Source organism: Camarhynchus parvulus, chromosome 6, assembly GCF_901933205.1.
Source record: "Camarhynchus parvulus chromosome 6, STF_HiC, whole genome shotgun sequence".
Taxonomy (NCBI): domain Eukaryota; kingdom Metazoa; phylum Chordata; class Aves; order Passeriformes; family Thraupidae; genus Camarhynchus; species Camarhynchus parvulus.
In genome coordinates this window covers 22167265-22179963 of record NC_044576.1, presented here as the reverse complement: position 1 = coordinate 22179963, position 12699 = coordinate 22167265, and the positions used below count along the sequence as shown (strand labels likewise).

Sequence of the window (12699 nt, the reverse complement as noted above, 5' to 3'; positions counted from 1 at the left end):
CGCGTTGCCGCGGCGACGGCGCGGCCGCCATGGCGGTGCCGAGCTGGCTGGAGCGGCTGCGGGCGGCCGGCAAGACGGCGCTGGTGCAGGACGGTAACCGCGGGGCGAGGGTCGGGATAGCCCTCGCTGCGGAGTGAGGGGTGGTCCTGCAGCGAGCGGGCGCGGAGGGGAGCGCTTCTGGGCACAGCCCCGCACCCCGGGCCCCAGGGAAGGACGCAAGGCCATAACGCAGGCAGTGGGACGGGATCCCGGATCATGGGATAGGGCCCCAGGCAGTGGGACACAGCCTTTCACCCAGGGGTGGGTGTATCCCGTTTCCTCTCACCACCTGCCTTGCCTCTAGGGAAGCGGAAGATCCACTACTTGTTCGAGGATGGGAAGGAGATGGCCGAAGAGTACGACATTAAGACTGGCCAATTAATAAGTAAGTGGTGCTCTGCAGGGCAGTGGGTCTATACCACCTGGTCAGGAACAAATCATCCCTGCCTATTCTGGGAGACAGGCATGTCTGTAGTAGAATTTTGTAGGGTTCAGTTTGCAGCCAGGGTTCTCTGACTTTCGTGTCATAGCAGATCTTGCTTTAGCCCAGGATCCCCCCCAAACATCCCATCTGTCACAACAGACTTGGATGGACTAGATGGGATTGCCATCATAGGTGCCAGGCACCAAATCTGTACCACATGAAGGGCTGAAATATGCTTTTTGGTGGCTTCTGCTACCGCAAACAAAATGTTGTTTATGGCTTCTGTCCAAAACCACATCAGTTGCAGCACAGCACCTGTCGCAACCCCACCATGGCTTCAGCACCAAGTAGCAAAAAAGAGGCATTCAGCACAGAATTTCTGACCTAGGAATAGGCCAGCTAGCAGATCAACTCACACTAAAGTCAAAATTACTGGAATTAAGATACATATCTTCATATCATCTCAGTGTGCTGGGCAGCTTTGGCAGTCAGTTGCTGGAGTTCTTAGAGAGCAGAAGAATGAAAACCCTTCTTCTCTCTTCCCCAGGTAGAAAATGGCGAGAGAAGAACACCCTTGGGGGCACGGGCAAGTGGCAGGTGGAAGTGGGAGAGCCAACCTCGCCACTCCTGGGAGCACTGGAGTCAGAGCTTATAACAGAGAGCAGCTCAAATGTATGTAAGGGTCTGCAGGTACCACTTCACCTAAAACTACTTTGTCTTGTGCTTACAGCAGTAGTTGGTAGAGTGCAGATCACCAAGAGACAGCCTTAATGCAGCCAGCACTCTGCTACAAATCACCCCAAAACTGCAGGGCTGAGTAGAAAGAAGGCACAGCTTAGGTTTTTTAGGCATCTTCAAGACATTTGTAGTTTCCTTAAGAAACTGTACTGCTGCATTGGCCAACTGCTAGCCTGTCTTGAAAGAGCCGGGTGACAGGAAGGCCAGTGCCAGGACAAGTCAGGGGATGGAAAACAAAGGTGATAGCAATGAAAGGCACAGGCAGTGCATAGCAGGCTGCTCCCTAATAGGGCACAGCTTGTTTCATCTTCACACCCTCTAGCTGAGGGCACAGCTGTTTTAGTCTCTCATCATCTTTTCAGAAGCTGTGCTTCTGAAACACAAGCACAGCTCTGCACCACAAATTGGGGCAGAGCTAGGACTGAATCCAGCATGTTCCTAGAGCAGGCAGAGCTCATTATTTGGTTGTCTGTGATCCTGTAACTCTGTACTGCAAGGCTTCCTCAGTGAACACTTTCAGCCTCCTGCAAGCAGTGCCCTGGGCAAAGGCAGAGCAGCTCTAGCTGTAGGAAGGTGGTGCTCAGGCAGTTTCTTGAGTTACTCCCTAATGCTCCAGTGTGAAATAACAGCTATTCCCATGTGGAGTCTCACAAGGTAGTACAGGAGGGAGACAGGGAGGAGAGGAGACAGCTGGAGGGGCCTTGCTAAAGGTACTTGTTTGCTGTAGCCTATCTTCATGAGGAAGGATACCCTGAGCAGCTTCCAGTGGCGGATCCGTAACCTCCCCTACCCCAAAGAGGTCTACAGTGTCTGCGTGGAGGAGGAGCAGCGCTGCTGTGTCATCCGGACCACCAACAAGAAGTCAGTAAGGACAGCACTGCCAGTGCTGACAGTCCCCTGGGGTGGGCTGGCACAGGGGGCTGTCCCCTCTTCTGTCCCAGGGTGCAAGGGCTGAGGGGCCTCACCTTGCAGCACATGTCTCCTGCTGCCCAATTTCCACTCCCAACTGCCTCAGACATGTTCACAGGTAGGGTCCTCCAAGCTCTGCATTGGCCATTGCAAACTCATCTTGGCTCCTGTAGGGCGGTGCTTGCAGTGTTCTTCCCTGTCAGATATCACTTTCTTAGAAAAATAAAGTAAGAGCCTTGCAGACTTCTTGAAGCTAGAACATTCAATTTTCTCCCTCTGACTTTGTCACTGCATCTCAGAATGCTGCAGAATTCAACATGGATAGCAAAGTCATGGGCACCCAAACAGATCTCCCTGCATAAACATGTCCAGTAGTCACAATGCCAGTGATATGATCTGGAGGTAGCAAGCAAAAAAGACAGACTGAATCTGGGAAGGAAGCACCACAGTGTTCTGCCAAGAGAGATCTGAGATGGGAGGATGAAAATAGAAAATGCTGTTAAAGCCACATCTTGTAGAGTGTCAATACATGGCATCTCACACGGAATGAAAGACACATTGAGTCCCAAAGCATCTACAGCTTCAGATAAGCCAAGATGAGCTGTAGTATTGGGAAGTGAGTGCACGGAACGAGCCTTGGGAGCACAAGGGAAGGTGATGGAAGTGGCTGTAGGTGGTGCTGTCGGCACAGAACTGCGGCCCCTCTGCTGCCCAGGGCTCCGTGAAGCAGCACCCGCGAGTCTCCCGGCAAAGGGCTGCTGGAGCTCTGCACATCAGCACACCTGGGGGCTCAAAACCAGAAGGCTGGGAAGAGGGAAGTTAACACATAGAAACCGCAAGCAATTACAGTTCTAATACAGAAAGATGTTGGCCTAAATGCACACAGAGGGATTCACAGAACAGTGGTGCTTTAGTAGGGAGACCCACATAGCAAAAGATGAATGAGATTCCCATCAGCCACACATGGATATCCATGGAGCTAGGACAGGAATGGAGTACTTGATCCTAAATCCAACCTGTCACAGACAGGCTTATCTACTCCCACTCCTACTGATAATTGTGTCTATGTGGGAATTTCCTGCATGGGTGCCATAAGGTTATAATGTAGCACTGAGGCTTTACCTACGCCCTACCTGACTTCTGGCTTTTTTGTACTGCTCTCAGGAGAGTCTTCCATGAGCAGCTGACACTTGTTCTCTCACAGACTGGTGCCAGAGGACCCAAGAGCAACTCATGGCCTGTGTCTGACAGTTAAGGACTTTTAGAATTAAAGCTGAAAGCCACCTCACTGAGGACAAGAATGAGGGTGCTGTCAGTAGGGAGCAGGGACAGACACCAGCACTAGCACACTTCGTACAGGCTCCAGGATATCTTAGATCATTTCTCCTGCGTCTCAGCCAGGGCAAGGCACCACTCAGCAACTAATTCCAAGATAGCAACAGCAGCATGGAATCCACAGAGAGAGTGCACATCACTACGGGAGAGAAAGGAAGCCTCGGAGCCTTTCCAGCCCTTGGAAGTCAGCCATGCTGCTTCTGAGCAACAGAGCTGTGCTGACCGCCAGCCAGAGGCACAAGTAACAGGATGGGCTGCCAAGTCACTACTGAGTAGCTCAGCTCTAAATTCTCAGCATACCAGTAGCAGTTTTCCCTACGGGCTAACAAAAAGTGGGTTTCCAGTAGGAAAATAATAGAGGTGATTTCACATATGTACTGTGGATCACGGGCCAGGACTCGGGCTCAGAGTGTAATACTGCCCCTTGGCCATGGGGTGAGAGGAGAGGGCAGAGAATCAGCCTGCATCGGCTGGGATAACTACCCATCAGCTACCTCCCCAGCCCAGACAGGAGCTCTTCACTTCCACCAGTCACTCTGTTCCCTCTGGCCACGGCAAAGGCTGCTCAAGTGGGATTTGCTTAAAACCTCTTGCTGTAAAATAAATCCATTAAACTGAACTCTAAAAACAAACCTAGAAAGCCACCTCCCCAAACGCCAAACCTGATTCAATTATTGTAGTGAGAGGCAGTGGTAATGTTAGGAGGAGGAGGGGCTGGCAAGGCAGATCTGGTTTCCTTTGATCTTGTCACAGATTTTAGTTTGAGGCCAGCCAAAGCCATTCTTCTCCCCTTCTCCTTAGTCCTGGGGCAGCAGAATGCTGCTGTTTCATTGATGACTCCCAAGGCCCTTTGAAACAGTGGGTTTTTTTCTGTGTACTGCTTTTTTTTGTCTAATCGGTAAGAAGTTAACACTTCCTTAACATGTCTTTGTGTTCATCTAATCTCTGCTGTTTAACCTTTGACATCTCCCTTATTATCCATGTCTGCCACCTTTTCCAAATACCGACAGCAGTGACAACACAGAACGGTTTGAGCCCTGCGGTAACAAGCCGTGTACATTCCTCCCACTGCACCGGGAAAGCCATTTGCCCTTTGTAGCTGTTTTCACCGTGACTTGGAAAATAAACTGCACTTTGGGCAGAGGTAGCTCCAGAGGCCAAGCCTCACACACAGCCAGCTGAATTGAGAACCACCCCTCATGGTAGCAGCCACTGCCTATTCCCACTCTGCTCCAGGCACCTCAGTACCAGCTTCAGGCCAATTCCTTGGAGAGGATTGCCCACAAGAGCGTTGGAAGAGACCAAGAATCCAGCCCTGCCTCTGGGTGGGCATTGGACCACAAGCCAGTGTATTTGGTGCAGCCCCAGAGAGAAGCAGTAGATGCAGGGCAAGCAATGCCAAGCACAGAAGATCTCAGGCAAACACAGGTGCAGGTCTACTGTGTTCTGGCTCCAAAGCTGTAGAAAATCTCTTACTTGGTAGAACCTCTCTGTCCTCTGCTTGGATGTGAGAGGTTATGGGAAGGCTGGGATAGAAACCAGGGAAGGAACAACTAGGAGAGCTGTAAGTGCAGAGGAGCACCAAAGCCACCATGTAGTCTGCATGGAGATGCTGCAGAGCAGAGGCTCAGGTGATTGTGGGCAGTTACACCTGGAGATCTGTGCCCGGGGTATGCATGAGCACCACCATGCCACCAAAGCAAGAAGCTACCTAGGAAGTGCAGCAAGAAGTTAAAAAGAAGGGTTTAGGAAGGATTGCAGCACAAAATGGTGCATCACAGAGGAAAGTAAGTCATATGGCACAAGAGCTTTGACAGCTATTTTGACAAAAGCTAAAGGAAGCTGTTACTTAGAGGGAGTGAGAGGCCATGGGCAGGGAAAAAGACAAGGAACACCTTGGTAGGGCTGAGTAGTCTAACCAAAGCTACACTACACATACAGGCAAGCTGGAGGAACCAAGCCTGCTGTCACACACCAAAGCTCTTCAGGACTTTGCCAGCTCTGGTTTCCAGTTTGGAAGTTTGTTTCTAGTGCTCCTGCTAACCTGGGGGCACCGGCAAGCACACAACATGGCACGAGGGCCTCCTGCCAACCCTGAGAGGTCTGTTGTCCTCATGTACACTTTGTAGACCAGCAGGCTGTGTCTCAGCACTCCTAGTGGCAGAATAGAAACCCCACCTTCCTTATTTCTATCTCCTCTCTCATTTGTAGGTACTATAAAAAGTTCTCTATTCCTGATCTGGACCGATACCACCTCCCCTTGGATGCAGCTGCCCTGAGCTTCACACACGCCAACAACACCCTGATCATCACGGTGAGGTTTTAACCATGCAGATCACCACTCTGCCCCTCTATGTCCACAAAGAAGCTAAAGTTCTTACACGTGGGGAAATGAAGTAGAGCTGAGGGTCACCCATGCAGCTCCTTCTCTGTCACACAGACACTGGGAGTTTCAGATTACACTGGGCATGCTGACACTAGCCAAGGGATCCCAGGTGGCAGGAGAGGCCCTGCTTGCTGCTCAAGGTGACATGCAGGTGGAAGAGTGTCTGTCATGCCCTGTTTTCCATGTATTCCCTCCCTCAGGCCTGAGCAAGCCTCCACTCTCAGGGACATTAAGTTTCTCTTGTCTCAGAGCATAAAAGCCCAAGGACCTGCTGCACTTTGAGGTCTCAGAGTCTTAAAACAGTATAACAAAAAATAATCACCTGCTGCTTTGTGTCAGAGAGGGAACACTTCCAGACACATGGTGGAGGCAAGAGACTAGCAACATGGACACACACTTCTTGTTGCAAGGAGCAGACAGATGCTTTAGAGCAACAGGTGTTTGCCTTATTCAGTGCAGAAGTCAGCTACACAGAGGGCACACCCTCCATGAGAAACCTGGCAGCAGACCTGGGCTGCACATGCAGAGGAAATGGGCCAAGAGGAGCACCTTGAGTCCTCCTGAGCTTCTGTTTGCTACTGGCCAAACCTTGCAAAAAACACCTGCATCCACCACTAAGCTGCAGCTGGGTGAGAGGCCTCTGAGGGGAAGACAGAGGAACTGCAACTCTTACTTCTCTCTGCATTAAAAAAAAGCATATTTTATATACATACATTATATATATATATAAAACACTTGTGATCATATGGTCAGTGAGCACAGCAAGGATCTGCTTGCCGGGATATTCCAGAAGGGTTGATGGGGGCCAAGATTCCACACCTAACTGGAAAGTTTTACTTGCACCATAAAAGACACTCCAGAACTTGGCAAATGTCTTTAGCTTGATGGCACCACCTCTCTAAACAGGCTTCAGAGGCTGCTGGTAAGAGCAAGGCCTCCCTTGGCAGGCTGGCCCTTGTGGGCTGGCAGCAACAGGCTGCAGTTGGTCTGCTTGGAGCTGAGGCTGAACAGGAGTTCAGGAGTGCTAAGGGCATTTCTGTCTGTCCTACAGTACCAGAAGCCAAAGGAGATCCTGGCTGCAGAAGAGCAGCTGCAGAAGGAGCTGAAGAAGATAAAGGCAGCTAACAGTGGGGATGGAGACTGTAAGACCCAGTAGGCAATGGCTGCTGAGAGGTTGAGGTGAGGGGCAGCTCTCTGGCACAGCTTCATGGTGTTTATTTTGCCTTATCTAATAAAAATGGGTTCTGTTATTAACAGAGTCATTTGGAGGAATCTCTGCAAGCCTAGGAAGATGGCAGGGCAGTTGACCTGTCTGCTGCCCTGGCCTGCTGATTTATGCAGACATTTCATAAAACCATAGATTGGTTTGTGTTGGAAAGGACCTTAAAGATCATGTCGTTCTAACCTCCCTGTCATGGGAAGGGACACCTTCCACTAGACCAGACTGCTCAAAACTCCAGCCAACCTGGCCTGGAACACTTCCAGGGATGGAATGATCCTTCTATGAATTGTAGGAAGCTGTAGTATGCAAAGGAAGCACACCACATCCAGAACCAGCAGCCCTGTCCCCATCCAACATGACACCTTGGGAATTCCCCATCTGCCACCATTGCTGAAGGCAGTAATGTTTGGAAAACAAGAACTCCCTCCTCACACCCATTACTTGCCTGGGATGAGCTTGGGAGCAGCTCCCTCCTGTGCAGTTTTGAAGCTCCTCTATGCAAGTCAGGATGCTCTGGTGACTTTGCTATCTCTGCAAACAGCATCAATGTTTAGACATGAGTGGGCACAGCCTATGAAACAGGGTAAAGAAGAAGACATGCAGCTGCTTCCTTAGTGCCAGCCATCCACAATGTGACAGGGCTGTGCAGAGGGCAGGAACCAAGATGCAGCTGCCTCCATTTGCATGGCATGGAGGGGAAGCAGTGGCACAGCCCACTTGGATGTGTCTAAAGGATCCCAGTAAATCACATCCAGGTGTTCATACTAGTCTGGTTTGCTTCTTCATTAAGCAGGCACCAAATGAGTCACAGATCCTACTTTTTGAATTCTTGTTTGAAAAAGTGACAGGAGATCCAAACTCCCAGGTACCGCCTTCAATGCAGCAGTATCATAGGGTCTAGCCAGGGAGAGAGATCTGTAAGACATGGAGACAGCATCTGAAATAGATCCAACCTCCCCCACCCACCCAGGCCTCTGCAATCAGCAGGTAACATCACAGCCCCTTCAGAACTTGAAACAAAACATACAATCTCTTTTGTTTCCTTTCAGTTTTATTTAGCAAAACACGACCATTTCAGCCCTGCCAAGTGCATAGCCTGGCCTGACAGCCAGCTTGGGGAGGCACACTGAAAGCAGGGCTGGCTCTGCCTTTTAGTTCAATTGTTGCTCTTGGCTGTGAAGGACAACACAAGCAGCTGTCAGAACAGCAAGTTAAGGAGAAAGGTGGGCCTCTCTCCAGGCACCCTTCCCTTCCACCAAATCAGTTCACCCCACACACAGCCTAGTCTTGTTTCATATGCTTAGAGCTTGGCTGATCTCAAACTGACCAGCACACAGTTGATAGGGCATCCTGGCTCAACTTGCCCCTCAAATGATGTATCCACAGGGCAAAAAGGAAGGAAAAAGAAAAAAAGTAACACAGTCAATAAAACAATTCCTGACTTGCACAAAATAAAAAGGGTAAAGGACAATTGGCCTATTATTTTCACTAACAGGCAGGTAAGGTTGAGAAAGTTTGGCCCTTTGTGCACTCTTCATTGTAGCTTTCTGGCAGGCAAAAACGTCCCTTCAGAAGCCTTGTGGGCCTTTCTCACCTCTCCTGCCCTGCAATTCCCTGAGCCAAGTGTCAGCTCTGCTGAGCTGGGGTCACCAGAAGCAGCTGTGGTGCCCTTCACGAGGCCGTGAAGTCCAGGACGTGCAGGGCTGACGCCAGGGCAGCATACAGGTGGGTGGTACTGAAACGGAGGCAGTACACTGGGCTGCTGGTGGGTGAAGACAGGTGAAAGCTCTGCAAAAAACAGAAGAATCAACCTTTCAGAAACAAGGTCAGCCCAAAGATGCTGGCTGGTGTTACAGATCCAAAGGCTGAGATGCCTGAGAAAGCAGGTTTTCCCTGCATATAGGGTAGGTTTGCCATGGTGGACTAGCCCCAAAGGCAGCCCAGCAGCCCCTCTTCTTCCCACAAGGCATGCACACTGGGCTGCCAGAGAACACTGAGAAGCTCTGCTGCTGCTCAGTCTCCCACTGGTGCTCACCTGCAGGCACCGAGTCTGACGCTTATCCCAGAGGCGCACCACACCGTAGTAGGAAGAGCCGCTGGCAATCATATGGTTCTTATCGCTCCTTATGCAGTACAGGGCACTGTCATGGGGCTCTTCCCACTCCTGGACGCACTTCCTGCAAGGGCAACACAAATCAGAGCAGGGCTGAATTTCCACTCTTCCATCCACTTTGCCTGAAGGAGTTAATTCAGTGAGAGCTGAGTTCTCAGACGCTGCACAAGGTCAGTGCAGGAGCCTCACGTGGGCCCCAGACACCAGCAAGGCAGGCTCACCTGGTGCTGGTCCGTATGTCCCAGTAGCGGATGTAGGTGTCATACCCACAGGAAAGGAGAAGGGAGGGCGTTTCGTAGAACACATCCAGGACTCCAGCTCCACGGTGGAAGTCAGTCCCTAAACAGGTCAACAGCTGACCACTGCAATGAAACACATTAGGGGAAGAGTCATTCAGAGCAAAAAGCCCTTCCAGTTCAGCTGGCCAGAGCAGATATGGTGTCACAGAAGTCTTCCAGATCTCATTTCTGTGATAGAATACAAAAGCCCACACAGTTTTTGTCTCCCACCCCCAGATTCAGCTACTGCTTAGGCCATTAACCATGAAGCGTCATGAAGGGTGACCAGCAGGAGTCCCAGCTGGAAGAGGAAGAGCCAAGGTACAGGCGCAGCTGACCCCCAGCAGAATGGGATCCTGTTCCCTGGGAGAAGTGACCAATATTCTGAATTATATGGCTCCATTTCCATAGGACACAATTCCCAGCTTAGTCAGACTCCAAATAGTCTGCAAGAGCCATTTACGTGTTCAATCCCATCCCATACTGTCCTTCAAAATATTATCCACTGGGGTATTTCCCTAGATCTTGGACACACAGCACAGATCCACAAGCAAATCAGACTTTCCCAACCCAGTCTGCCATGGCTGCTCTCCTCAACCCCCTCCAGTTATACCACATTCTACAAACACCGTATCTGGGGCTGAACATGATAGGTTAAAAGCAACTACCCCCAATGATCAGTCATCTCATCTCCAGATGAGACCTTCCAAAGGCTAGATTTTTCTCCTTTTAATTCCTTGCCTGCAGTGAAAGAGCAAAAGCAAGATCTCCATGAAGCTCTATGCTGAGTGCTTTGTTGTGGTATCACTCTGCTGCTTGTTTATATGCAAACCAGCAGCTCACCTGGTAGATAGTGCTTGGTGAGGTCCTGGCCTGCCAGACTTCAAGAAGAAGCTTAAGCGTCTTCCCTGGGTCACACGGAATTGCATCAGCCTGTCCCAGTGTCATTCCACCTGCTGCAGCAGCCAGTGGTATTCAGACATGACAGACTCTTGGGAATGGAGTGGGCAATCTGCCCAGCTTCTTGAAATGGCCACCTATTGCAAACCCTCCTTTTTTTCCATCTCCTTCTCCTCACACCCTCTACATCAAAAATGCTGGACACAATAAAACTTGAAGCACCTGCTTTTCAAACTCTGCTGCATGGCCACCCCTCACCAACAACCCCCTGGTTCTCAGGACAATGAAGCAGTCCTGAAAGCCAACAGCACGGATCCCACAGTGGGGTCACTCTCAGCATCTCCCTCCATTATTTTGTTACATTCTGCTCCTTGATCCAGCATCACACAGTTCTGAGGCACATCGCCAAATGCCTTAATTCTGTCTGTAATCTGGGCTAAAGCCCTCGTCGGGGGATAAAGACCACACAAAAGGAGAAATAGAGTCCTGGGAGATGTTAAAACAAGTAAACACCTTTGTGTCAGGAGAGAGAAATCGCTGATAAAGCAGATTAGCGCCTCGAGCCCTGGTGTCCCCAGATCAGAAGGCGAGCCCTGGCCGATCTTTGCAGCCAGCACGCTTCTATGATCACAGAGCTGGCGGCATGCTGGGGCCAGCCTGTTTCCCCACAGTCACTCTCCAAAGAGCAGATTATGTAGAATAACAATTTCTTTGTGGCTGTGTAATTCCCTCCGTGACCGTGGCTGTGGGCAGCTACATTGGACCTTGATGCCAGGGCCCTAGCAACCATTTAGAGAGGCCAACCAGCCCTAGCAATGGCCCCCCCATGCAAACCTCTCGGACAAGCTTTAACATCAAGTGCATGAATTAATCCCCCCCAACACGAATCCAGGGGTGCTGGCTTATTGGACTTTGTGTTTCTCCAGGCAAGGAATCGAGGGGATTCCAGGCTTCAGCCCTTTGCAACCTTCTCACAACACATTAACCCTTGGAAGGTTACTTGTAAACCAACCCAGCAGCAATTCTGCACCTCTCTGTGGCTTGAGAGATTGAAGCACTCGTGGTTTGAGCACCATGAGCAAGAGCAATGGGGTTTGGATGGCACAGATGGGTCATCAGATCCACTGTGAAGTGAGACATGGATGGACATGAGTTCTCCTGCACTCCCCCACCCTTCCAAGCACAGAGATCCCCTCCATCTGCCATTCTGCAAAGCCAGCAGGACAGATGGACATGCACACAGCCCTTATCAAGGCTTCTGCAAAACTTTCTTCATCCCACAAGATGTATGCGTGGCCCAGAATTGTAAGACATACAACAGGGGTATGAGGAGGAGTCAGCTGCTCTCCCAGACAAGAATCCTTGGATTACCTGTGAGATGCATAAGAAGCCAGACTGCCCAACTGACAGAATCTTCTGCCAGCTGCTCAGGCAGGAGCAAGGAGTTACTCCCAAGAGGCGAGCTACCCCAGCAAGCTCTAGGCAGCACCAGCAGCTTGGACCCTGAGCATCACCCAGGTGCTTCACTCCCAGTGTTTCCCCTTGTCTTCACACCTCACTGCAGTGGTACCCAAGCACTTCAACCCAGTCACACCAGTTTTCCTCCCTCTGCTTACATTTCCATCCCAGGCAACAAAAATGAAAGAAAAGGCAACAAAAAAAAGGAAGCAGAAAAGAAAAGGATTGGCTTTTCTCTGTAGGCATAAAATGAGCACAGATACTTGCAAGTTACTGCAGCAAAGTAAACCTTGCTTTGCTGGTTTGTTAATCAGTTCAGTTCTCCTGGCCCAAGATCAGGTCAGCCAAGGCAGCTCTCAGGTGGGATCTGCAGCCCTTGGAAACAGGAGCAGCTCTTTGGCAATTTACAGAGGCAATGTGGTAGTTGCTACAGTGAAGCACTTAACCATCTGGCACCAGGGGAAAATTTACTGTGCTCTACACTGGGGACACAAAAAAACCACCAACGTGTTCTGCCATGGGTACACTTAAGGTGAAAAAGATGCAGAACACGATTAGTATTTCCCCTTTATTCAGCAGATTAAGGTGCCTCTGGACAGCTATCACCATGCCAGACTAGCTCTATGTGCTGCAGCATACATAGCCATGCTGAACCCATGCTGGGAAGAGAATTCTGCCGCCACAACTCTTCCAGTCTTGGGATCACAAGTTAGTGCCCACCAATTGTCCACTCCTGCTTGTCCCAAATAAGCCCTCCCCTCAAACCTCATACCTGAACAGCTTCCCCCTTTCTTGGGAGCAAAACCCACAGCTAATCCTTAATAACCCATAAAGGATCAAGATAACCCATGAACAGGCAACAGAACAGGAGCAGCTACACCAGCACATCACCAATGG

At 50.3% G+C, this 12699-nt stretch overlaps 2 protein-coding genes across 5 annotated transcripts in view; one reads left to right on the top strand and one right to left on the bottom strand.

The window, feature by feature from the left end:
* The first annotated feature begins 8 nt into the window (after nucleotides 1-8).
* On the top strand, nucleotides 9-7085 carry DPCD (deleted in primary ciliary dyskinesia homolog (mouse)). Of its 2 annotated transcripts, none has more exons than XM_030950979.1 (6): nucleotides 9-93; nucleotides 344-424; nucleotides 1011-1135; nucleotides 1929-2062; nucleotides 5657-5759; nucleotides 6883-7085. In XM_030950979.1, the coding sequence occupies exons 1-6, from the start codon at nucleotides 30-32 to the stop codon at nucleotides 6985-6987; spliced, it is 612 nt and encodes a 203-aa protein (XP_030806839.1). In that variant the 5' UTR covers nucleotides 9-29; the 3' UTR covers nucleotides 6988-7085. The 2 variants fall into 2 exon arrangements, with proteins under 2 accessions (XP_030806839.1, XP_030806838.1); XM_030950978.1 differs by having other exon boundaries at nucleotides 1011-1153; nucleotides 6883-7067.
* Nucleotides 7086-8046: 961 nt separating this feature from the next.
* The window catches only part of FBXW4 (F-box and WD repeat domain containing 4), a 59764-nt gene continuing 55111 nt past the window's right edge, over nucleotides 8047-12699 (bottom strand). The window contains exons 6-8 of one of the 3 annotated variants that reach the window (XM_030951713.1): nucleotides 9388-9528; nucleotides 9089-9230; nucleotides 8047-8841 (exon numbers count right to left, since the gene is read on the bottom strand). In XM_030951713.1, the coding sequence (XP_030807573.1) occupies nucleotides 8725-8841; nucleotides 9089-9230; nucleotides 9388-9528 (400 nt within the window). In that variant the 3' untranslated portion in view covers nucleotides 8047-8724. The remainder of the gene's footprint in view (nucleotides 8842-9088; nucleotides 9231-9387; nucleotides 9529-12699) is intronic. The other 2 variants (XM_030951712.1, XM_030951711.1) reach the window with 2 other exon arrangements.